This window comes from Primulina eburnea, chromosome 2 (assembly GCF_022965805.1).
Source record: "Primulina eburnea isolate SZY01 chromosome 2, ASM2296580v1, whole genome shotgun sequence".
NCBI classification, from domain to species: Eukaryota; Viridiplantae; Streptophyta; class Magnoliopsida; order Lamiales; family Gesneriaceae; genus Primulina; species Primulina eburnea.
The window spans coordinates 6,888,315-6,912,515 of record NC_133102.1 but is presented as its reverse complement, the minus strand read 5'-3'; the positions used below and the strand labels follow the sequence as shown (position 1 = coordinate 6,912,515).

The following is a 24,201-nucleotide window of genomic DNA, read 5'->3' as shown; positions in this document are numbered from 1 at the left end:
GGGGCCAACACAGTTTTATACCCACTGATGATGGGGGCCATATATAATTTACAATCGTCGTTCCATATCCCACTCGAATCATAACAGTGCACCACAAAATCAGATGTATCAAACAACATTTATCGGAATTTTTGAATGAACTCAGCAGAATCAAAGAACATCGGAAATAGAAGAACATATCGTACATCGATCGAGATTTTATAAAATATATAATAGCATTTTCCGAAAATGATTTGACACACATAGACGCATGTCATGAAATACTTATACAAAGTTTAAATTACAAAGAAATACATAGCAAAAGCCCACTTACAGTATTCTGACTGCTCAAGGAAACGTGAATGGTGAGATTCCAGATTCGCTACTGATATGAAAGTTTCGAAATTGACGGTGGATCTAGAGAATTTCGAGATTTGGAGTGAAGTTCTGAATGAGAGCTCCTATTTATAGGCACGGAAAATCACTTACAGGTAAGCATGAAGTCACTCAACGAATAACGCTGCATGGCTAATCAATGGGTGATTGCACAAATCTCCTCGAGAACGTAACTGCTTCTTGGACAGTTCGTGACGTATCTGGACTTATTGCAATGTGCTAGGTTCCATTGCGTTAAAACTTCCTTATATGACATATAAATTTCCAATTAGGTGGAACCACAAAGTTCTGTGTTCTTGCCTGGATTTCGATTCCATGTACTATTTTATTTTCAAATTTATGTATAACTCGAAAAAAGCTTATACAGGTATATTTAATGCAATATGTTGTGAGGCATGAGGCCGAAGAGGACGGTTGTGATCACCAGTGCCATGAGGTAGCATGGAAAATGAGCGGCTTCTGACAGCCTTCTAATTAAGCGAAAGGAACATAAATGAACCGATCTTACACCAGAAGGAGAGAGATTTCAAAAGTGTTTAGGAATGAGCCTATGCAGTTAATGAGTGTTTAAAAATTTTGATAAATACTACTCATATCAAGAAAATGTATCTTCTTTTCGAGATAATACTATTTTTGATGATCCTCTACAATCTGTCATAAAAAAGTACCAAGAATTCTTTAAACTCAGTGTCACAGGAGTTCTTGATGTTAGTACCATATCATCACTTAGAAAGCCTAGATGTGGAATGCCAGACTTTTTTGTACCCGGAACAAACCATATTTCTTTAAGTTCTCTTTACTCTTTAATCAATAGTGGAGTAAAACAAACTTCAAGTACCATATCAGGAAAAATGTCACAAGATCCTTCATAGAGCCAATAGAGCAAGCATTGTTACAACGGACAATCTGTGGCAAAGTTTAAGTTCACTCATGTGAGCACGTACAGCTTCTTTAACAGAGCGGATATCATAATTAGCTTCGAGAAAGGGAATTACAATTGTTCGATTCCATTCATTCGCGATGAACCATCGATGGCTCATGCGTTTGAACCTCCGAAAGGAAAGATTCACTTTAATGCAGATAAAAAATGGGCGTCGAATGCGGATAAGAGAGCCTATGATATCCAAACTATTGCACTACACGAGTTTGGTCAACACTTGCGCTTGATCACATCAATATCCCCTCAGCCATTAATTTTCCTGAACTTACTCTAGGTCAAGAAAAAGTATATATAAAGATGACATTCAGGTTATCAAGTCTTTATACGGCTTTTTGAATTAGTACAATACAACATTTATTTTAAATAAATATGTTGAAATTGTTATATAGTGGACTATTTAAAATGAGGGAAAAATTTAAAGTATACTACAATGTCAACCAATAAGATGTGACAGTAATTGCTTTCATTTTAAATTACTTTGGGTGGAAAAACATATATTAAATAAAACATTAATGAAATGCTCAAATATTTATAGCTCTGATTAGTTAAGTACGCATAAAAATTCCATAATTTTTTCCGAGTGCTTTAAATTTCTTGTATTTTATAGATTTGAAACTATCAAAAAAAAATTGTCGGTAAAATAATGTGAATGGTCGTAGACAATATTTATGGTGGTTGGTGGCAAAAAGCGTTGAGCTTTTATGGAGGTTGGAAGTAGACGAATTAAACGTGTTGAGGATAGTGCACCCCTCCCCTCATCCCATATTATCTCGTTCTCAACTCTTCTATCATTTATAACATTTGAGAGCTTAATTCTATAATATTTGTGAGTGTTTGTTCTCTTGTATTAAGAGAGTGCGTATTCTCTTTGAAAACACAGTTAGTAATTGTACATCATAAAATATTATAGTGAAATTCTTTTCATCTTACCCGTTGTTTTTAATATAATAATTTTTAGGAGATTTCCACGTAAATATCGGTATCTAATTTTATACTTTATTTTCATATTATTATTTCAATATGCCGTATCTAATACCAACAAGTGGTATCAGAGCCTCAGTTTAAATTTTCTTAAAATTATGAGTATGTTCTGTAGTTGCAGCCTAAACTGATCTTCCATATCAGAAAAGATTTTTTATTAATATGAGATTATTTTGTCCATTCTACTAAATTTATGTGGACAAAACAACGGGCAAGTACATGATAACAAAGTTCAATGAGAGAAATTTTATGGTGTGGAAAATAAATATACAAGTATTTTTAAGAAAGGAGAATTGCTTGGCGGCTATTGGAGATAGAGTAAGGGAAATAACGAGCGATGAAAAGGAGAATTTGATGAATGATATTGTTACTGTCAATTTACAATTGGATATAACAGACGAAGTACTGTTAAGTATCTTTGAGATAAATACGACAAAAATTGTCTGGGATACTCTCACAAAAATATACTAAGTCAAGTCACTACATAATAAGATTTTCCTAAAAAGAAACTTTATACTCTTCGGATGACGGAATTCTCATCAATGACCGATTATATCAACACTCTAAATAATCTATTAGCGCAACTTATCTCTATGAGGCATAAAATAGAGAAAAAAGAACGCGCAGAGCTTCTACTTCAAAATCTATCGTATTCATATTATCAATTTATCAACAATTTAACCAACAATATCCTCACATACTTTTTAAACTTCGACGATAACTTAACTGTTGTTCTCGGAGAAGAAACACGATAGAAGAATAAGGAATATAAGCATTGTGTGCGGTGCTTGACCTACACCTAGAATAGCTAGATGTGAAAACGACATTTGTTAATGGAAATATTGAAGAAGAAATCTATACGCTCTAGATAGAAGGTTTTGTGGAGAAATGTAAAGAGAACTCGATTTGTAGGTTGAACAAATCTTTGTACGATCTCAAATAGGCACCGAGGTGTTGATACAACATATTTGATTCCTATATCACGAGCCTTGAATACAACAGACTTAGTACAGACACTTATACATATTTTAAGAGGTATGGTGATAATTATATCATTTTACTGTTGTATATAGACGATATGTTAGTAGCAGGTTCCAACATAGATCATGTCCAAGAATTGAAGACACAATTGGCTAGAGAATTTGATATAAAAGACTTGGGACAACAAACAAGATTATAATTACGTAAGTTCACCGATACAGAACTAACAAAAAGATTTGGCTTTCCCATAACAATTATTTAAAGAAAGTCTCGCAACGCTTCAACATGCAAGATAGTAAGCCAATTTTGACTCATCTTCCTGTTACCTTCAAATTATCATCTGAGATGTTTCCTATCAGTGAAGCAGAGAAGGTGAAGATGTCTCGAGTACCATATAAATCAACATTGAGAAGTTGAACGTTTGCTATGATCTGTACAAGACCGGACATTGTTCAAGCAGTGGGAGCAATTAGTCGATTTATGGCGAATCATGGACGAGAACACTGGAACACTGTTAAGAGGATCCTTAGATACATTAAGGGTACCTCAAATGTTGCATTATGTGATCAAGGATTGGATCTTATACTCAGTGGCTATGTCGATTCAGATTATGCAGGTGATCTTGATAAGAGAAAATCAACTTCTTGTTATGTGTTTATATTTACAGAAGGAGCAACAAGCTGACTTTCAAAACTACAAATACTTGTAACGTTATCTTTAATAGAAGTAGAATATATGTCAGCTACTCAAGCTTGTAAGGATGCAATATGAATTAAAATGTTATTGGAGGAGATTGACCACAAACAAAGAATGTTTCTTTGTTTTGTGACAGTCAAAGGGCTTTACATATCGCAAGGAATCCAACGTTTCATTCAAGAATTAAACACATTGGAGTCCAGTTTCACTTTGTCCGAGAAATAGTAGAGGAATGAAGTGTGTATATGCAAAAGATTCACACAACTGATAACATAACTGGTGTTCTAACCAAGACAGTAAATATTGACAAGTTTGAGTAGTGTAGAGACCCTCAAGTGGCCTGACAGAAACATAAGCAACAAGTAATTTGTGACGTGTTTGTTTTTCTGTATTAAGACAGTGTGTGTTCTTTCTGGAAAAACAGTGATGTTTGTACACCATAAAATATTGTAGTGGATTCTTTTCATCTTGTACGTGGTTTTTACCATAATACTTTTTAGGACTTTTCCGCGTAAATCTCAATGTCTGATTTTATATTTTATATTCATATTATTATATCAAGACGCTGCACTTGAGACCAACAAAATTTTTTTTCCTAAAAATTCAGCACTGAATCGAAATTGGGCTTGAACCAATTTCAAGCATATATAGCACCTCAAGTTTTGTTACACGGTTGAAAGCCCACTTAATATATGTGCATCAATGTAAATCAAGCGCCCCAAGTCCTTCACGCCTCCCCGAGTTTCTCGGCCATTTGAGTGGAAATACTTCAGGAAGGAAACAACATAAAAGGGGTGCACAAGCCGATCTTCGTTGTTTAAATCACATTCAAAAATTCATGTGAGACGGGTTTCACGAGTTGTATTTTGTGATACAGATCTCGAAAAAATATTACTTTTTATGCTAAGATTATTATTTTTTATTGTTAATATTGATAAGGTTGACCGGTCTTACAGATAAAAATTTGTGAGACCATATCACAACAGAACTACTCTAAATCACGACAGTTACTATGGCAACGATATTTCGATGAAACATTAGAATCTACCATCACCAAATATCAAGATTTATTTAGCCTCAATATCACCGGATTCTTGATGTGTCCTATCTCTATCATAAGATCTATATTTCGAAAGAAATTATTGTGTTATCTTAAAAAATTTCGTTACTAGCAAACAATCGCGCTTATGCAGATATTTGGATTATCTTATTTAATACCTCTAGAAGATTTTAAAAATATTTAATATTTATTTAATAAAAAAACGATTAAAATTTTATTTTAGTAAATTTATAGTTTATCATTAACTAAGCTATCTCAATGAAACTTTCTATTAACTTAATCTGTATTTTTGAATTCTAAATGATAATATCACCATTAACATAGAATATTATCGTAAAAAAAATTCTCTAAATATTTCACATAAATATTATTTTATGTTAAATATTTAATATTAATGAACATATTGCGTGTGTAAGCACTCTAGGATACATATGCGATCATGATTACAAATAGGTTGAATCCTCCACAGAATTTCAGTTTCATCGTGATCTTGTGACATCATCATATTTTTGACATTCAACTCTCTTGAACTAGTCGTATGTTCTAGTTCTAATTTTTCATTCTCATATTATTGTTATAATTTTTTAGAAAGCAAAAATTAGTGTGAGATGGTCTCACGAGTCGTATTTTTTGAGACGAATCTCTTATTTGGGTCATCCATGAAAAAATATTACTTTTAATACTAAGAGTATTATTTTTTATTATGAAGATCGATAGAATTGATCCGTCTCACAGATAAAGATCAGTTAATTTGGGTTCCATTTTGTTCTTGTTCTCAATAATAATGTTCCCGAGTGGGGTATAGGAAAGCAAAAGAAAGCCCTCTCGTGTGTGTGTGGGTGTGTGTGTGTGTGGAAACTTGGTCTTGGTCAAGATTCGGCTCCCAGATTTATAATAAATTTTTTATCTCTGGTCCAATGAAAAGGACCCAAATATGTTTCTATTTATTAAACCCCCAACATGGTTTAATTTGATTCCACGACAATATTATCGGCATCAAAATCAAAGCCAGCAAATTTGACATATACTCGAAAAGTAGCTTCTCATTCTAAGTCCAATAGAATTCTTCCATAGGACAATTATTATTTTTTATCTATCTTGTGACCACATATATATATATATATATATATATATATTTATATATATATATATATATTGACGATTAAATTCACAAGATATTGTAGTTGTTTTTTTATGTGTATTTATTAAATATTCAAATTAAGGTAATATTATTCAAATTATGATAGTCAAGTAAATCGATTGGACAAACTCTGTACGCGATAAGCTCACTCGAAAGTTTTTGTAACAAAAATAGAAATTATTATTCAAAGGTTCACTTGCTCCACAATTCGTACATGTATATATCTTCAATCTTTGACATTGTGAATGGTTTATTAGCATTCACACTATTAAAACAATATATACTAGTGGAAAAAAATATTTTGATGTTTAGATTGAAAGTGGTGTTTTTTTAATAGAAAAAAACATTATAAAATATATTATGCTTGATTAGGTTAAAAAAACACTTAAAAATGGTTATCAAAATACTAAATTATAATAAATAAACACAAGAAAAGCCTAAATACAAACAAAAATAAGTATGAATATTGACAGTGACACCAACAAATTAATAATAATGATATTTAATTAATCACACATAAACTCAAAACTCGGTTGAGTTCGGGCCGTGGCGCCACCCAACTCGATACCCGGCGTGACCCACTCCTCCCTTCATCACCGCCTCCCAGTCCACCTCCTCGCCTCTTCCCTATCCCGTAAACCCTCCAAAATCCTCCTCGACTGCTCCCTGGCCAGCTCGCTCCCTGTTTTCGTCACTTCCTCCAATATCTCCACCGCACCCGCGTCCCTCGCCAACCCCTTGAACCTTAAACTTCCGAAGCTCAGCAGATACAGAACGGTGACACAGTTTTCCCGAGTCGACTCGGAGGCTACTTCGTTCCCGAGCCTCAAAACCTTCAGCAAACTCCCCACTCCACCGGCTTCCAACAACGCCGACCTGCCAGGATCGCACACCGCCAAGTTGGACACCACCAGAACCACACGGGCTGCCAATTCTGTATCCTCCAATAGCCCCAATAAAACCCCGACAGCTCCAAGCTTGACGATCTTAACTCTATTAGTCTGCACTAGGGTCAAGTGATACAGCGCCGATGCCGAGTCGAGGCGGCAGCGCTGGCTACCTGATCTTATCGCGTGCATCAATGGCTGCAAAGCTCCGAGCACGCCGATTGTAGTCCTGTTATCATTTTCAATCGCTAAACTGAATATCGCCCCGGCGGCATGTTCCCTCGATTCATCGGAGCCGTTCCTCAAAACCTCGATCAAAAGAGGGACAATTCCAGCTCTCACAATTTTGATCTTGTTACACTTTTCGATCGAAAGGTTCACCAAAGTTGCCGCAGCGTTCGTCTGCAAGGCTGCAAAAGGTGAAAACAACGCCAGTTTTAAAGCAGACAACAGCTTCTCCGTGCAAAGCGTTACTCTCGATTCTTCATCACTTTTAGTGGTTTTTCTTACCCAAATGAGAGCCTGTTCTCGGTCATAAACATCCAAACTCTGAATCTTGCTCACAAAATCATCATCTTCCACAGGAGAAGTTGAAGATCGAGCTGGAACATCACTCAACGAGGCCCCACCCGGAATGAATTCTGATGAGGTAGAAGGCGAAGATAGAGACGACGAAGTAAAGCAAGATGGGAGAGTTGTAAATTGCGACAGCGGCGATGTAATGGTGATAACTGAATTATCAGAACTGGAAGAAGACGAAAAATTTCGAGAATTTGGTTCAGTCGCGGCATGTGAGAGTAAAACCTGAGGGACTTCCTCAACTCCTTTTAACAATTCTCTATCTGAAACCCCATTCGTCGAGCTATCAAGATTCTTCGAAGTACAAGAACCCACAAGAGAATATATAATGGACTCGATATCCGAATACACTGGTGGGTTTGGACGAGCGCACCCGGATTTCGAACACCAGTTTTGAATGGCGGTCTTGAGCGCTAAATTAGGAATCACCGTCGAGAAATCCGGCGTCGAGCCGTCGGGCAGGGTGGGAATGAATCCCAAATCACTGCACACTTGCACTGATATGCGCTCGAAGGTATGGCCGGAAGAAACGATGGTTGGTTCGAACATTAAGGAGTTGGAAATGGGGCATATGAATTCTGAAGGTGGCACAGCGGCGGCTGAGGACGGTCGGTGGAAAGAGAGCCTCCATCGTCGGGGTTTCCCATCTCCACCCATGTGGACAAATGTGGGGTGTTTCTATGAACTAATTTTTGAAATGGTTTGATGAGAAAATGGATAAAGATTGATGGGTTTCAAGATAAGCTAACAACTTTAAACTTGAAGATTGGATTCTGTCAAAGATTGGATTTTTAGGCGAAAAATCTCAGCAGGAAGAGGGAGAGCTGTTAGAGGTGATGTCGTCTTTATACACATAGAACAACGCTCGAGGACTAATCTGTATAATTCTTATATTGGAGGCTAATTGTGATATTAAATTGACCCTCAAATTGCTATTTTGTTTGCCATGAAAAAATTCGTTCATTTATTCATCTATAATATAATATAATTTATAATATAATATCATATATTTCTTTTATCTCGGATGAAAACATTTATTCAAATTCAAAAAAGTACTAATAACATTCACGATTAAAAAAAAGTAATATTTATAACAATTTTCCAATGCATCTATCAATTTAATTATTAATCATTTTGCAAATAAAAGTGATTGTTTTAATATAAAAATATAAATAAAAGCAATTGTTAATTGAACTTATATGTATTTTGGACAATGTGTGTGATGAGTCGTATTTCGGTAGGCTTCTATGCTTTCGTCTTCATCTTCATTTATTTTATTTATCACATACTTATACCCATCCACGTCGAGCATTTGAAATTCATTTGTATACCTGTGGGAAGATTGAGTATCTATATCCTAATCAAATATCATATTAACACTTACCATTGTATTTTTTCAAATTTGAATTATTTTGATAAAAATATATTTATTTACCAAATTCTTAGATAATAATAAGAAAATATTAAAGATAACAAAATAACAAACTAAACATCATATAAAAATAACAAAATATTATAAATAATTTATCTAAACATCATCATTCTACAAAAATAACATAATATTTATATTAATAAATTTATTTGTTTTTATTCAAGTATAGTCATTCAACCAAACAAATTAAAATTAATATTTTTTAATATAAATATATATTAAATATCTATTCCGATTACTCATTTATTTAATCAGATACAAAATTCTCTATCATACTCTCCTTTATTCAAATCATATATCCAAATTTTCATTGAATTCGAAGAAAATTGTCTTCCCTGTTGTGTCATGATCTAAATTTTGGCTAAACAATATACTGAGACACGTAGCCTAATTCAAAATATAATTAATTTTTTTCCAAAATGGCATCAATCATTAGGGTGAATTTTTATTTATTTATTTATTTTTTTAAAAGAACATCTACCTTATTACTAAATATTTAAGAAATTGTTCGACTCATAATTCACATGATATTAAATATATTTTTATAAAGTATTTATTTTTATCAAATAACTTAATAATAATAATAATAATCTATATTATATATTATCTATTAAGTAAGAGACATCTAGAGTAACTACTTTTTGATGTCATGATCTGTTTTACTAATTATATATATTAATAAAGTGTTAAAAAATAAATGCAAGTCACATGTAGTTTAGCAGATAAAGCCTATGTTTCTTAATCATGAGGTTGTAGGTTCAATTTTTGTTTGAGTTTTTTTTATTTTTTTTAATTTATTTTTTAGTTCATATATCAAAATTATAATGTAACCACTCATTATTTTTTATAAATATATTTTGATCCTCATTTGAATATAAACCAAATAAATTATAAAAACATATCGCATTGGGTGCGTACTAGTAATAATAATATGCGCGACAGTGGGAGTGTGGAAAGTGCTGAAAATATGCAGAGGAGTCGCAAGAGAAAACAAATCAACTCCTCCCTCAAACCATTCAGGACCACCGCGAGTTGCCGCAGTCATCCCGCCGAAGACCCGTATTCGGATCACCCGCGACCCACCTTCGAGGAATGCCGCTCCGTGCGAGACGATCTTTTATCTCTCCACGGATTTCCCCAGGAGTTCGTTAAATATCGTGAGCGAAGATTGCAGATGGGTTTGAGGGAGTCTCAGATTTTACCTAAAGGCGGAGAATGTGGCGAAAAGGAGAGTGTTTTGGATGGTTTGATTAGAACTGTACTGTCACAGAACACTACCGAAGTTAATTCGGAAAGGGCTTTTGGTAATCTTAAATGTGCTTTCCCTACCTGGGAACAGGTAAAGATTCTTCTTTTTCTCATTAATTGGCTGCTTTAATTCGCTATTTTTGGTGTTTCTTTGTGTGCATGCATTTGAGATGATTTTGATTGATTGACAATATTTCTGGTCTTGGAGATTCCATTTAGAATTTCTGGTGTTGGTTCTCTATCTTTCTTGTTTATCTTTTTCAAGGTTGTTCGGGTTTTATTTCATTGGTTTTCAAAGTGTGCTGTGAACTATCAGTCATGGACGTTAAATAAGTTGGATTGTATCAATCATATGAAATTCGACTTTAAGGATGTTGGTCTGCTATTCTCACCAAGCGCTCTCAAATTTCCTTATGTAAGCCAACCGATTATTCAGGATTGATTTATTTGTGGACAAACTATCAAAGAAGTTCACAGTTAACTATAAGCACTTGGCATATGATCTTATGCACTCTATCTAGATTTAAGCCCGGATATCTGAATTCATAGATTTGTTGTTTACTTATGTGAATTGTTAACCTATTTGTAACCTTCTTTATACATGGTTCGACAAATATTTAAGGTTCTTGCAGCTGAGTCAAAAGGCGTTGAGGATGCTATAAGATGTGGAGGTTTAGCACCTACAAAGTCTTCTTGTATCAAGAATTTATTGAGTTGCTTGCTTCAGAAGAAAGGAAACTTGTGCATGGAGTACTTGAGAGAATTGTCAATCGAAGAGATCAAGGCAGAACTCTCTCATTTCAAAGGAATAGGTCCCAAGACGGTAAGCTTATGAAATCGTATCTTTTTTATGTTATTGAATTGAATCTTGCTTATTGGTTAGAGCGAATGGGAGGTTTTGTTTGCGGCGAGGTGGGAGAACTTTTGGGGGTTGCTCCCCTCTATCTTACATTTCTCTAGATACATCCAATTTTTTCTGTGGTATATAATAATAAAAGGTGATATTTATTCCCTTCCCCAAGTTCTGAAGACTTGTGGTTTTGAATGTCATCGCTCCCAACCATAAACTTTTATGTGGTTCACAGAGTGGAAGAGTTGAAGATTATGACTTCAATTTCCTTTAAGGATTATATCACGCATGTTTAGATTCAAAACAGGGTGAAGAGCCTGTGTTATAAATTTGAATTTTCACTCGAAGCTTCTGCCTCGTTGGTTTTCAGTGTTCTCCCCTTTCCACTCATTAAGAGTGGTCTCTTCTTATTCTTTAGTTTGGCCATTTTTGCCTTCATATTGGGGCCGAAACTGGTGCTTCTGGTATATCATTATCCTGTACTTTTAGTTAAGGCGTGTAGTTACACTTATATCTGCTAATGCGAAGAACTTGTATAAATCCAGCATGAATAATAATCGAAGTGAACTGATGGTACATGAAGAATCTAGGGCTATCTTACCATAATGAGCAGTTGAAGCCCCAACTTTCTGCAGTGACCTCTATTTTTCCTTTATTATTTAGATATGCATACGATTGTCCATGTTAACAAAAAAAATGGCCCCACTATTTCATATTCTTCAATACACCACTGCCTATACCTGGAGTCACCTCTTTGTTGCATTTTTTTTCTTCCTGTGGTTGACAGGTAGCATGTGTTTTGATGTTTCAGTTGCAAAAAGATGATTTCCCCGTGGACACACATGTGAGTACTGTAAATGTTGTGGTATCCATGGTCGCCACGCTTCAGGGTTTTCTCCGTATCATGTTCAATTTTCTTAACGAAGTGATTGCTACATGTAAACATCATTTACAGGTTTTTCAGATTTCTAAGACAATGGGTTGGGTGCCAGCTTCTGCAGACATCAAGAAGACATATCTCCATCTCAATCAACGGATCCCAGATGAACTGAAATTCGACCTCAACTGCCTTTTGTACACTCATGGCAAGGCTTGTAAGAGATGCTCAAATAGGAACGACGGTGGGCTCAAAAAGGAAACTGGCGACGGGCATTGCCCTTTATTAGCTTATCGCAAGCATCAGGCAGCTGAAAAGTGAATGATAAAAAATGTTAACATGATCAAGTTACGTTGTATGTATTCAGCTATATAATGTCAAAAGATGCAAAAGGACATGGCGGTTTGAATGGAAAACCGGATTAAATTACTGTGGTGGTGTAATGGGAGATGTTTTTCAGAAAACATGGTTTATTTTTTTATGCTCTTCATTGATGTCATTAAGAAATTGTCGTCTCAATGATGCTAGTTATGAGAAATAGTTTTATAAAAATGTTTTTTTTTTAAAATATATAAATTATTTTAAGAATAAATATATATTTAAAAAATTATTATATAAATTTATTTAGAATTTCAATTGATCTTTAAAAACTAGGATAACATTTTTGAATTTTTTTTATAAACATTCACAAAAATAATATTTAACTTTTTCATTTATAAGATAATAAAAATATTTTTAAAGTGTGTGTTAAATTGGAATCAATATGTATTTAACATTATATTATATCGTTATTACAATATTACCAACTTGTAAAGATGACAACAAAATTTTGTAAATAGTGTTTCGAAAGTCAGAGATTTCTTCGACACAGCATTCCGTTTGATCGTAAAAAAAATCTTCGGTTTAGATTTAGCATTTGCCAAAATCATAATTCTTTTGTCCACGGTAGATTTCAACATTTCACCCAGAAGTTGAAAATACATAGAAAACAAGAATCACGGTCGAGAAATTCCACCTTGCAAATAAATCTGATTCCGTAGGCTCGTTGACAGAACAAACCCGGATCCCAAATCTCCTCGGAGGAGGAATATCCCGGATTCCATGTGTCCTAGAAGCAGAGGAGCATGGGTTTTGATATTTTTGGTTATTATTGCAACCTTATACGCCGAAACCTCGTCGTCGAAGGTAGACCCTTTTGCAGCTAAGAAGAAACGCATGAGTGAGAAAGTGCGCCAGATGTAATGCTCTATTCTGGGTGTTCACCCGCTCACTCCATTTCATGATTCTTGCCAAATTTCCTTCAATTTTCTTGTGTTCCCTCTTTTATTGATTGATCGACGTGTTTGTTACCTTTATTGGATTTACTCATAGATTATTTTCTTGGACTGACTTGAAATTTAATAGAGGAAGGTGGAGGTAATTTAATGTATTTTTAGGTGAGAGAAACTTACAGAAAAATAGTTGCTGGATCCCGGCGGTGGTGATGTTGAACTTGGGTATAAGAAGTTATCAGCTTCTTTTAATGACTGGTTACTTGAATTAGGACATGCTTGTTTTGATTGTGTTGAAGTAGTTAGTTATATTCATTGTTCAGTAGAAATGGAAGCAGTGGAATGTGCAAGTGAATAGATCTGTGTGCAATTAGGTGCCCACAGTTTTAGATTTAATTTTGCTGAATTAATAGGGGTAATAGAGCTATCCTACTTTGTTTGATGGATGGTTCGAATTTTCGGCATAGATATCCAAACCATTTTTGTTCAAGGTGATATTTTCTGCGCAGTTCTGAGGCTTGAACCTGTGCTCTGCTACTGAAATTTTCTTAATGTTCTAGGTGAGAATATGAAATGTATAGTGTGTTAACAAAACGATACTTCATTAGTGGAAATTATTAATTCTTAATCATGACACTTTTAGTTGGGCATATTCAGGTACTGGTTAAACGTCAGAATCTTGTGCTTTTACATGACACAGCCACATTTTGTTCTTACTACACATCAGTATTTGCTGCAAAATTTAGAAGTTGGTGTAATCAAAGTATCTGAAGTAAACACCGGCAAATATTCAATATTTTTTGTGGTATAACAATTGCTATTACGGAAATGGTGCAAATGAGAGAAATGTAGAGGCTCAACTAGTCAACTATAAGCGAAAAGATAGTAATTCGTTACAATGAATCGGACTTGATTATCAAATATTGAATTATTTTCTCTCCGTGCCAGGTTTTACCATGCTTATGGGAACTACATGACATATGCTTTTCCGGTTAGTCTTTGATCAGATAAATGTGATAGTAAATTTTCTAATCGGAGGAACATAACTTATGTCTTGCGATTGACTGCCATTTAATTTTTTGCAGCACGATGAATTAAAACCTTTGACAAAAACTTTCACAGATTCTCTTATTGAGCTAGGAAATCTAAAGGTGAGTGATGCACCTTGCTGGAATGTACTAACATTGAGTAAATTAACTATATTTGGTCAAATTTTAGCTTGAACGCCTACCACAAAGGTACAATGGATCAGCGCTGACGCTTATTGAATCATTATCCAGGTTCGACAAGCTGATTTCTTCGAGTTTGGGGACTTAGGTGTTAATTTGAGATCGTTTGTTTATCGGGTGTCATATAGTGGCCTGGAATTGAAGCCTGTGTGTTAAACCTCTCTCTTTTTGTCAGCCTCGCAATCTTGGGAAATGACACTGAGTTTGGAAAGGCTGTTCACTGGCTATCAGAAAACCTAACATTTGATGTTGATGCGAGGATAAACCTGTTTGAGGTAATATATCAGCTGATTCTTTAAATTCAATGTCTACATTATTGATCAAAAACATTATTTAGTTTGCATTCTATCATCTATGCAATAACCATTTGAGATTTCCTTGATGGAGCAACATTATAACAATGTTCTCTGTTCTTGGTCAGGTTTTATTGGTTTATTTTAATTGTTTCACCTTATTGATATTCTGTAGTGCAACATAAGAGTACTCGGAGGACTTGTTTCTGCTCATATTCTTGCAACTGATTCTACAAACAGGTTAACCGGAGGAACTTACAAAAACCAACTTCTTGTCCTGGCTGAGGAGTTAGGGCAGAGGTTTTTGCCTGCTTTTGACACCCCCACTGGGCTGCCATATGCATGGATCAATTTGAAGGTACTTCTTGAAATATGAATTTGAGAATTGGGATAAGTTTCAATGTTGCATTTGGACATTCTATGTTAGCTGAGAATGTTGAAAAACCTTGTGAGAAATTAATGGGCTAAAATCCCATGTATATGGAAATTGACAGTTTAAGCCCTTGGCTGATATTTTTGTTGCATGGGTGCTCCTTATGTGGCTTATTAATGAAATTACTCCATATCAGAGTTCTCAAAATTCAAAAGTTGAAAACGTCATTTTGAAATTTTTAAGAAAACATTATTATATTTATTTTCGTCTTCGTTTCATAACAATAAAAAGATCACTGACTTTAATGTTTTTAACTCGGTCAGATATGCATATAGTTTTAAAACATAGTTGTTCATGTGCATCCTTCTCTTTGGAAGAGTTAAATTTGACACTTCTAGTAGCTGTATAAATTTTCTTCATTTCATGAGTTGCCAGAGGAACAATATTCTTGCAATCTGTGATAATTTGGGTTTTTGGAGTTGTTTAATTTGATCCTTAATTTAACTGCTACTATGTTGAGAATATTAATATGTGGTGCATCGATTTATTGGCATAGGCTTATGACACTTTATCCATGCAAAATTCTGTTTACAGTATGGTGTGATGGAGAATGAGATCACTGAAACAAGTACATCTGGTTGTGGTATAGACTCTTCCTCCATCCCCTTTTGTCTCTCACAATTTTACATGCATATTGGCGACTACAGACATTTTATGCTTTTCTGTTGTATGGGCTCCATTTTTTGTCTTGATTTAGGTTCTCTCATTCTTGAAATGGGAGCACTATCACATTTAACTGGGGACCCAAGATTTGAATCTGCTGCTTTACGTGCTCTTCGTAAGTTATGGAGCATGAGGAGTTCTTTAAATCTTTTGGGAACTACACTTGACGTAGAAACTGGGGAGTGGATTGAGTACTCATCTGGAATTGGTGCCGGTATATTTTATCACTGGTTCTGTAAATTTTTTCCAACCTTTCTCTATGCGTCACTTTTTGGAGCCCATATTTCTTATTGCTCCACCACTTGGTTAGGTTTTTCATGCGATTAAATTGGTAAATATCATGAATCCATTATCTTACACCACACATATTCTTTGCCAGGGGTTGATTCGTTTTACGAGTATTTGCTTAAAGCCCACATTTTATTTGGGAGAGATGAGTTGTGGAAGATGTTTCAGCCTGCTTACCTGGCTGTCCAAAAATATTTTAGACACGGTCCATGGTACTATAGTCAATCAACTTTCTAATCTTGAAATGTATATATTTGCCATGTTCATAAACATATTTCTTCACCGTGTAAGGTACGAAGGTGTAATTTGTGAACTATCTGTTTTCCCTAGTTTCAAGGCACAGTTTTATTTGTTTAAATGATATTTCACGATGCCGGACTTTAAGGATGACCAGATCAGATATTATGTAAAACATATAATTCTCATTAGGTACCATGAAGCTGACATGAGGACAGGAAGAGCAACATACTGGCAACTCACAAGCCTTCAAGCATTTTGGCCTGGTCTCCAGGTATACGTAGCTCCATTCACCATATATTAAATCGTCAATTTGAACCATAAGGTAAACATCTTTCTGTAATGGTGATTATAGGTTCTTATTGGGGATATTGCAGCTGCTAACTCATCGCACCGTGAATTTTTTTATGTATGGCAAAAGTTTGGAGTACTACCGGAAAGGTATCAGTTACCATGTTTTATTTTAATATTATCTATATATAGTCCTTGAGGTTGCAAGGTGGACGATAAATTTGTTTTATGTATTCATGTATGTTTAGGTACCTATTAGATCATCAGACGTTGCATCCTACGGAGAAATATTATCCTTTACGCCCAGAGTTGGCGGAATCCACATTTTATCTATATCAAGCAACCAAAGGTCTATTCTTTTGTCTTAAATTATATTGTAAATTGTAATCTGCCTTTTCACTAAGTATCAGGAGTGATGGCTTGCACAGCGTGTTGATTGACCCTGGAACATAACATTTGTGTGTTATGTTGAGAGAGTTGATGTTTGGATTATAGTGATCTTTACAACTTACTTTTTTCCGTGTTGTTTAAGATTACAACTAAACTTTTATTCCAAGAGCTTTCACTCATTTAACCAGTAGTGGTCCGTTTTCAGGAATGTCTTCACTTAAGAGCATACAAGTTTGTTGACCATTTTAGATGTGTTGCAGACAATGCATAACCTTTTATATGTTTAAAGCATTCTGAAGTCTCAAATTCATAATATTCTTTCAATTTTGAATTTCGCTGTGTCATGCTACTGCATCGTATGTTACTGTGTTGCATGACATATTTTTTTGTTATCATCAGATCCTTGGTATCTAGAAGTAGGTGAGTCAATTGTTGATTCTCTGAATTTTCACACTCGAGTTGAAGGCGGCTTTGCTAGCATTCGAGATGTCACAACTATGGAGTTGGAAGATCATCAGCATAGCTTCTTTCTCGCTGAAACGTAAGCATATATTATTTTCCATTAGCCAGGCGTAAAATATACATGATTTTCTCTCCATTATATGACAACAAATTCATTGCTATATAACTTTGCTAAGCGTGTTTGCAGCAGTAAAAATCTAATAAAAGCTTGTGTGGTAAATATTTAGGGTGATTAGCTCAGGTACTTTTCTTATGATCTGTTATTACACAGGTGCAAATACTTGTATCTTCTATTTGATGACTCATTTTTGGTCAACCGAAATTATGTTTTTACAACCGAAGGTCATCCATTGCCTATTTTAAGCTCTTGGCACGAAAAACTTCCGGAGGCCTATGCTCCCAGTAATGGGACAGTCATCAAGGTGCACCTTCTTTCCCCCTTCAACTCGTTGATTTACTTCGAAGTCATATATTTTTCATACCTTGCAATCAAGGGCAGCTCAATAGGAAAAAAATATGTACAGTTTCTCAAAAACTGCAAGTTTTGGGACAATCCCTTTAGCAGAGTGATGATTCTTGAGCAGGCCTATATCCCCAGTAAATGATATTTCATTTATTTATGGCTTAAAATGGAAGCTATCACTTTATGCAGAGCATAAAGAAGCCAAGGCGAGCTAGTGCAATGTCATTACAAATATGTCCTGCTATCATACCAAATTGCAGGCACAACCATCAGCTGCTCGAGAGTGCTTGTCACGTACCTGATGCTCGTGCTGATCACAGATGTCTCGTAGATGAGGATTGTGGTGTTGATTCTACTTCTTGTAGACGAAGATTGTGCAGTTCCGCAGGCTACTGTGGTATATGGCAGTTGATGTAATACTTTTTGTCCCCAAAATAGACTATGACAAGGAATAATGAATACCCTCTTGTTGGGAACCCACAGGCTTAAAGTTACTCTCAGGTACACTAGGATCATATCATTCGTAGGTATATGGGAAAATAGAAGAGTTCGAACTTATTTCATTTATTAATCTCATGTCACAATCTTGCAATCATAGGCTTAGATGGAGAAGAACATGTTTTGGCCAAGGATTCTGGTAAATGACAATGTATGATTCAGCTTCTCGGATATTTTTTATTTGACATACATGCTTTGTTTCGCCTTCTTATTAATGTTTCGCGCTTTCGCGTAACAGGATGAGCAAGCAGATAAAATAATCTGAGTTAGCAATCAAGAGAAGTGCAAGTTTGATCAAATTTGAATGTTGGTGGTCAGAAGTCAGAAAAAAGAGTTGATCCTGTATATATGTTGTTAAAAGAGTCAAGTCACCTCTATTATATTTTTTTCCATAAAAAAAACATTAAATATTAAGAAAATTTGATGCTTTAATTGCACGATATTCTGGTAAACGAAAGGTTCATCGAACCGTCCTTACAAAAAATCAACACGCCTAATTACCTAACTTAAAACTATTCGATTTAGATCAAATCTAAGATGAGATTCGGAATTCGAGACTTAATTATAACAAAAATTTGTCGAAAATTTCAAATTTAAGATGCGATTTGAATTTCGAGATTCAATTATAACAAAAAAAAATCCGTCAATCAAACTCAATAAATAAAAAGTAGAGCTGATATTGATAAGACCCAATATACCAATATTTGGATGTGGTGGTGTCTGAAGCGACAACCACTAGGCTGTTTTTTTGCAATGGTCCGTAAATAAAGTTACACTATTTCTTTTTCCTTATTTATTCTCCTTTTTCCCTAAAATATAATTTATTATTTTCAAATATTTTATTATAATTCTTTATTATAATATAATAAATATATTATTATTTCTTTGCCATTAATTAATTCTCGCAAAAAAAAAAACCTGGTAAAATATCGTGTCTCATATGGGGCCCACGCGCTTCGTTTACCCGAAGTGGACCCCACCACTCCACCAATCTTCCTCGGCAAAAAACCTAATCGGCCCGCAAGTATTCCTATCGAAGCTGCGGCAAATCCTTGGATGATCCGAGAAACAGAGCTCGATTTGTTGAACTTATTTGCTCATCGCTACTGAAAACTAAATGGTGCAACTTTTACTGCCCCTTCCATCCACCATCGATCTTTGCTCGTCCTACCAAACAAAGCCCGTCCGTCAGTTGTCATTCCTCTTACGTGTATATGCATTGTTTTGCATCTGTGGTTGTTGCATATGCTGGTTTTGCTTTGATAGTGTTAGCTTTTCGCTGGACCGTCGCATTTTTGTTTTCTTGTTACGACTAGAAAGCAAGATTGCTGTTGCTTCTGGTATCCATACCCTTTTGAACCGATAGTGGGAATTTCGAAGGTACAGTAATTGGAACGTAGATTGCTCGTTTGACTGGTGGTGAGGCTTGGGAAATGTCGTCCAAGCGGCAACAAAGAGAGGAAGGCACTTCTTTGGACGAAACCCGCCCTCGGAAAACACCTTCTAGGTGGATATATATATATTTTTTTTGTGTTTTTCTTATTGATCTTTCATATATTATTCGAAATACCTTTTCTATAAAGAGTTGCTGATTTTTGATATACTTCATGTTTTGGCTTTTGGTGTGTCAAGGTTAAAGTATAACGATGGAGGGGAAGTGCAACTTGTTTATTTGATTTTGTCGGTGAAAAAAGAAAATTAGTTTGGCCTGTAAATCCTTTGTAATTGAGTTTTGCGCTCAATGATAATTAAGGGAAAATAGATTAGGAATTAGGATGCATATGATTCTTCAAAATAAGGAACTTTAGAGCTGATTGACAGTATTCTGTGTGAACATGTAAATGTGTCTTCATGAATAATATGTCCATTACTGTGTTTAATTCTGGAGAACATGGTAGTCACTGAGATTGGCTTGATGGTGCTATCAGTTGGAAGAAGGAATCCCTATGATGGATGCTTTGGGACAATGTCATTTGAGAGTACATCTTTGTAAATTTTTAGAAAGTTTTAATTGATTGTTGTACTGATTAATTTATTATACTTTTTATAGTGCTGTGCTGGATGTCATGAAACTGTGTAGATGCCAGAATCTTGATGCAGTTTTGGAGCCTTTGATTCGCCGAGTGGTAATTTCAATTATACATTGTGGTTGTTTATAAAGTATTTGTATGTGGAAAAATGCCTGTGGCACTACATTAACAATGTTTGCCAGGCGGATTTTTTTTCCACATTGAGATTTCTCTCTAGAATTTGGTACCCTAGATTGTTGTGTAAGTTTATTCTGGATTGACTTGGATCACTTCCAGTAAATTCTTGCTCTATATTCCTAGTGTATATGTCGTGACGATGAATAACGACTTTTGAACTTGTCTCTATATTCTTCAGTTTGGCACCTTGTTTGCAACCACATGTTTCACGGCCATATGTTGTTAAGAAACCTCCGACTTTCATTCTTTAGTAAAATGAGATGAGATAGGAAACTTACTTTATCAAAATTTGTTTGATACCTCAAGTTGCAAGCCAAGTCGTGGATATTCTTTTCTTGTCTGAAATCTGTATTCTTGTTATCTTGTATAAATTCCTTAGAAATGACCGTAAATGCTCATTTATCCTGATTCCTGAACTGCATCCATTTGGTCCAGGCTTTGCTGTTGTCGTATCAATTACTATTAGAACACAATTAATTTGTGTTGACTTTGACTGGGTGATACTTTTTCATGCACTACAGGTTAGAGAGGAAGTGGATATAGCATTTAGAAAATATTTGATTGCGAAGAAACGGTATGACATAAAAAATTTCAATGTAGAAAGCAAATAGACCAACACAGGGTTTTAGTGACTTTCAATTCACTAACTGTTTATTTTTTCTTGTGTTTTCTATCTAAATTTTGTAGGAATTATGAGGAAGATACACACATTTCTGAACTGAGGAGTTTACAGTTACAATTTTCAAAAGCTATATCTCTTCCAGTATTTACGGGGACTCTCATTTTAGGAAAAGGAAGTACCACTATGGAAGTTAATTTAATTGACGCACTTACTAGAGAAATTGTTTTCGATGGTCTCGAATCTTCCGCAAAGGTGGAAATCGTAGTTCTCGAAGGAGATTTTATTGGTGATGGCAGCGACAATTGGACACTTGAGGAGTTCACAAATAATATTGTGCGGGAGCGGGAACGGAAAAAATCCCTTCTAAGTGGGGAAGTTATGACGACTCTTAAAAATGGAAAAGGTTCCTTGGGTGATGTTTCATTTACTGATAATTCAAGCTGGACAAGAAGTCGTAGATTCAGGCTGGGGGCTCGACTTGTTGACAATTTTGGTGACATCAGAATAAGAGAGGCAATATCAGAACCATTTGTTGTAAGAGATCATCGCGGAGAATGTGAGTGGTTTTATTTTTATCCTTTTCAATTTTTTTATTATAAATCTGAAATTTGGTACCATTCATTTAGTTGCTCCATCAAATTAGTTTAATTAATGGACCAAAATTACATCAGTAATGATTTGTATTCTGAAAATATATTGCACTATGCTTCCAGATTGTCTTATACACACACATGCATGCATATGTTGCATAAACTCCTGATTTGTCTGATGCCAAAAAAATTTTGTCGAGATTTTTCTGCCATTTTAGGCTCTAATTTTTCCTCTTCATACCCTGTGAAATGCTTGGCTTTGTTATTGTTCTTTTACATTCTTATAGCTGATGAAAATAGTAGTAGAGAAACATATATAAATTATACCTGTGACACAGACTATGTTGTCTGTATCAAGTGTCTAATATTACATTTGTTGAATTTGCTTTTTCCTTTTTCTCTTTTAAGTGTACAAGAAGCACCACCCTCCATCTCTTTTTGATGAAGTGTGGCGGTTGGAAAATATTGGCAAAGATGGAGCTTTTCACAAACGGTTGAGCAATGAAAATGTTAATTCCGTGCAAGAATTTCTGATTTTACACTTCTCAGACCCCACAAAGCTTCGAAATGTAAGATTTGATATAGCACTTATAATAAATAGTTGACAAAAATTTCATTTACATTTGTGTATGGTATGTTTGATGGAATTGGTGGGCTGCAGTGTGATCTATTTATTTTGCAAGCTTACGAGGTCACGCCAAGAAGTTTTCGTAGAATAAAACCTCAGAAATGATTTTTTTCCTTATCATCTGAGGATTCCTGCAGAGTGTTGCATCTGATTTTTTAGATGTACTTTTTTGCAGAAGAAAATGCCATTTCCTCTGTGTTCATGTTATGTTCACAATTTGTTTTTTAAAAAATTCCGCAGATTCTTGGTGTAGGTATATCTGCTAAAAAGTGGGAAGCCACTGTGGAGCATGCTCAGACATGTACTTTTGACAGTAAATTATATTATTACGATTCGGGTAGATCTTTACAAAAGAATGGCGCGGTTTTTAATATGGTGGGACAAGTGATGGGGATGATCTCAAATGGCCAGTATGTTCTCGCTGATAAGCTGTCTGAATCAGAAAAGGCAAGCTTCTTGTTTTGGTTACTTTATTGTTTTTTATACATATTTGGGAACTAAAGTCATGTCCGTTGTTTCAGGATGATGCCCGTGAGTTAGTTATCTCTGCCTTTAGGAATCGAGACAAAATTGTCACTTTTGATGACGCATCTACACCTACCTCATCTTGTTTGTCATTTGCCCAATCTTCTCCGGGCTTCCCATCTAAGGGTCAAGATTTAAGCTCTCCCAAGATCGGTGAAAACACCTACTCCCAACCAAATGCCGCGTCCCCAGACTGTAACCAGTCAATATTTTCAATTGGAGGCGTAAGCAATTTTGATGATTGCTTGCATGGCATTGATCCCCTAGATAATATCGGGTATGAGCAATCTTTTAGTTTCCCTTTCCCAGCTACGGACAGCTTAATCTGCGACACAGATTCAATTGGCCCACCGTTATCGAACTATCATCTACAGTACTTTGAGGCAGATTGTTCAAATTTGGAATCATCACCGGACTTGCTAAGTGATATGGATGCTCTCCTTCCTGGTGCAGTCATTCAAATTAATGGAGCAAAATGGCGTTGGAATGTATTAATCAGCATAATAAGATGGTGTTGCTATCTGAAACGAATGGTGGCTAGAAAAACTCGTGTCAAGAAAATTTCAAGACGTTAGTGACGACTGTTGGCACAACAGTTGGTGTGAGGTTTACAATAATGGTACAGGTTCGGGTGCTCCCCGGCTCGATTTGGGAAAGAGTTTTAGCTAGGCTTTATACACACACACATATATGCAACATACGTGTAAATTCACTACTTGAAGTTCTGGATACGGCTGTCGGGTGGAGCTGTATATTTCTTGGGGTGGCCTGTATTTCATCCGGGATCGTGTCTCTGTACAAATTCATTTGATTTTGAGAAATTTTCTTGATACTTGCTCCGGCCCTGGTTACAGTTTGTGTCACGATTTAGCAGACTTTATTTTTAACTTTTCAACCACAATTTAATGAGTAGATGTTGTTTGAGACGATTTTTCGTCATATAAATCGATACCGATCTAGGTTTTCAATAAAAATTAATATTTTTTATCTTAAAAATAATATTTTTAGTTGTGTCTTGTAAGAATTTTGTATTAATTAAATAACCAAATGCTCGCTGCTGCTCC

The 24,201-nt window shown here is 35.2% G+C and overlaps 4 protein-coding genes across 12 annotated transcripts; 3 read left to right on the top strand and 1 right to left on the bottom strand.

The window, feature by feature from the left end:
• Positions 1 to 6,557: 6,557 nt before the first annotated feature.
• On the bottom strand, positions 6,558 to 8,526 carry LOC140822840 (U-box domain-containing protein 40-like). The gene has a single exon (XM_073183755.1). The coding sequence runs from the start codon at positions 8,295 to 8,297 to the stop codon at positions 6,768 to 6,770; it is 1,530 nt and encodes a 509-aa protein (XP_073039856.1). The 5' UTR covers positions 8,298 to 8,526; the 3' UTR covers positions 6,558 to 6,767.
• A 1,493-nt stretch (positions 8,527 to 10,019) lies between these two features.
• On the top strand, positions 10,020 to 12,511 carry LOC140822838 (putative DNA glycosylase At3g47830). 5 transcript variants are annotated; one of them, XM_073183754.1, is made up of 4 exons: positions 10,020 to 10,411; positions 10,943 to 11,143; positions 11,982 to 12,014; positions 12,135 to 12,511. In XM_073183754.1, the coding sequence occupies exons 1-4, from the start codon at positions 10,040 to 10,042 to the stop codon at positions 12,366 to 12,368; spliced, it is 840 nt and encodes a 279-aa protein (XP_073039855.1). In that variant the 5' UTR covers positions 10,020 to 10,039; the 3' UTR covers positions 12,369 to 12,511. The 5 variants fall into 5 exon arrangements, with proteins under 5 accessions (XP_073039855.1, XP_073039854.1, XP_073039853.1 ...); XM_073183753.1 differs by having other exon boundaries at positions 12,126 to 12,511; XM_073183752.1 differs by having other exon boundaries at positions 11,958 to 12,014.
• Positions 12,512 to 12,902: 391 nt separating this feature from the next.
• Positions 12,903 to 18,913, top strand: LOC140822837 (alpha-mannosidase I MNS5). Of its 4 annotated transcripts, XR_012116039.1 has the most exons (17): positions 12,903 to 13,285; positions 14,267 to 14,309; positions 14,404 to 14,469; positions 14,537 to 14,598; positions 14,723 to 14,822; positions 15,016 to 15,198; positions 15,808 to 15,856; positions 15,971 to 16,150; positions 16,316 to 16,436; positions 16,654 to 16,735; positions 16,817 to 16,902; positions 17,001 to 17,101; positions 17,542 to 17,683; positions 17,876 to 18,026; positions 18,257 to 18,568; positions 18,666 to 18,704; positions 18,804 to 18,913. XR_012116039.1 is itself a non-coding variant. In XM_073183749.1 (15 exons), the coding sequence occupies exons 1-15, from the start codon at positions 13,149 to 13,151 to the stop codon at positions 18,482 to 18,484; spliced, it is 1,731 nt and encodes a 576-aa protein (XP_073039850.1). In that variant the 5' UTR covers positions 12,903 to 13,148; the 3' UTR covers positions 18,485 to 18,780. The 4 variants fall into 4 exon arrangements, 1 of the variants encoding a protein (XP_073039850.1); XR_012116038.1 differs by having other exon boundaries at positions 18,257 to 18,704; positions 18,804 to 18,908; XR_012116040.1 differs by lacking the exon at positions 18,804 to 18,913 and having other exon boundaries at positions 18,666 to 18,780.
• Positions 18,914 to 19,540: 627 nt separating this feature from the next.
• LOC140822836 (calmodulin-binding protein 60 A-like) lies at positions 19,541 to 23,988 on the top strand. 2 transcript variants are annotated; one of them, XM_073183747.1, is made up of 7 exons: positions 19,545 to 20,072; positions 20,616 to 20,691; positions 21,294 to 21,346; positions 21,460 to 21,950; positions 22,393 to 22,553; positions 22,853 to 23,059; positions 23,134 to 23,988. In XM_073183747.1, exons 1-7 carry the CDS (start codon positions 19,999 to 20,001, stop codon positions 23,710 to 23,712), a joined length of 1,641 nt encoding a protein of 546 aa, XP_073039848.1. In that variant the 5' UTR covers positions 19,545 to 19,998; the 3' UTR covers positions 23,713 to 23,988. The 2 variants fall into 2 exon arrangements, with proteins under 2 accessions (XP_073039849.1, XP_073039848.1); XM_073183748.1 differs by lacking the exon at positions 23,134 to 23,988 and having other exon boundaries at positions 19,541 to 20,072; positions 22,866 to 23,029.
• Positions 23,989 to 24,201: the final 213 nt, after the last annotated feature.

What these genes read in the sequence shown, in the direction of transcription:
- LOC140822840 (XM_073183755.1), bottom strand. Translation starts at nt 8,297, where the DNA reads ATGGGTGGAGATGGGAAACCCCGACGATGGAGGCTCTCTTTCCACCGA.
- LOC140822838 (XM_073183750.1), top strand. Translation starts at nt 10,040, where the DNA reads ATGCAGAGGAGTCGCAAGAGAAAACAAATCAACTCCTCCCTCAAACCA. An exon ending in CTTTCCCTACCTGGGAACAG is followed by an intron (nt 10,412 to 10,942) that starts GTAAAGATTCTT and finishes CAAATATTTAAG; the next exon opens with GTTCTTGCAGCTGAGTCAAA. An exon ending in ATTTCCCCGTGGACACACAT is followed by an intron (nt 12,015 to 12,125) that starts GTGAGTACTGTA and finishes CATCATTTACAG; the next exon opens with GTTTTTCAGATTTCTAAGAC.
- LOC140822837 (XM_073183749.1), top strand. Translation starts at nt 13,149, where the DNA reads ATGTGTCCTAGAAGCAGAGGAGCATGGGTTTTGATATTTTTGGTTATT. An exon ending in ACATGACATATGCTTTTCCG is followed by an intron (nt 14,310 to 14,403) that starts GTTAGTCTTTGA and finishes AATTTTTTGCAG; the next exon opens with CACGATGAATTAAAACCTTT. An exon ending in TCTATATCAAGCAACCAAAG is followed by an intron (nt 17,102 to 17,541) that starts GTCTATTCTTTT and finishes TGTTATCATCAG; the next exon opens with ATCCTTGGTATCTAGAAGTA.
- LOC140822836 (XM_073183747.1), top strand. Translation starts at nt 19,999, where the DNA reads ATGTCGTCCAAGCGGCAACAAAGAGAGGAAGGCACTTCTTTGGACGAA. An exon ending in CCTCGGAAAACACCTTCTAG is followed by an intron (nt 20,073 to 20,615) that starts GTGGATATATAT and finishes TACTTTTTATAG; the next exon opens with TGCTGTGCTGGATGTCATGA. An exon ending in AAGAGATCATCGCGGAGAAT is followed by an intron (nt 21,951 to 22,392) that starts GTGAGTGGTTTT and finishes TTCTCTTTTAAG; the next exon opens with TGTACAAGAAGCACCACCCT.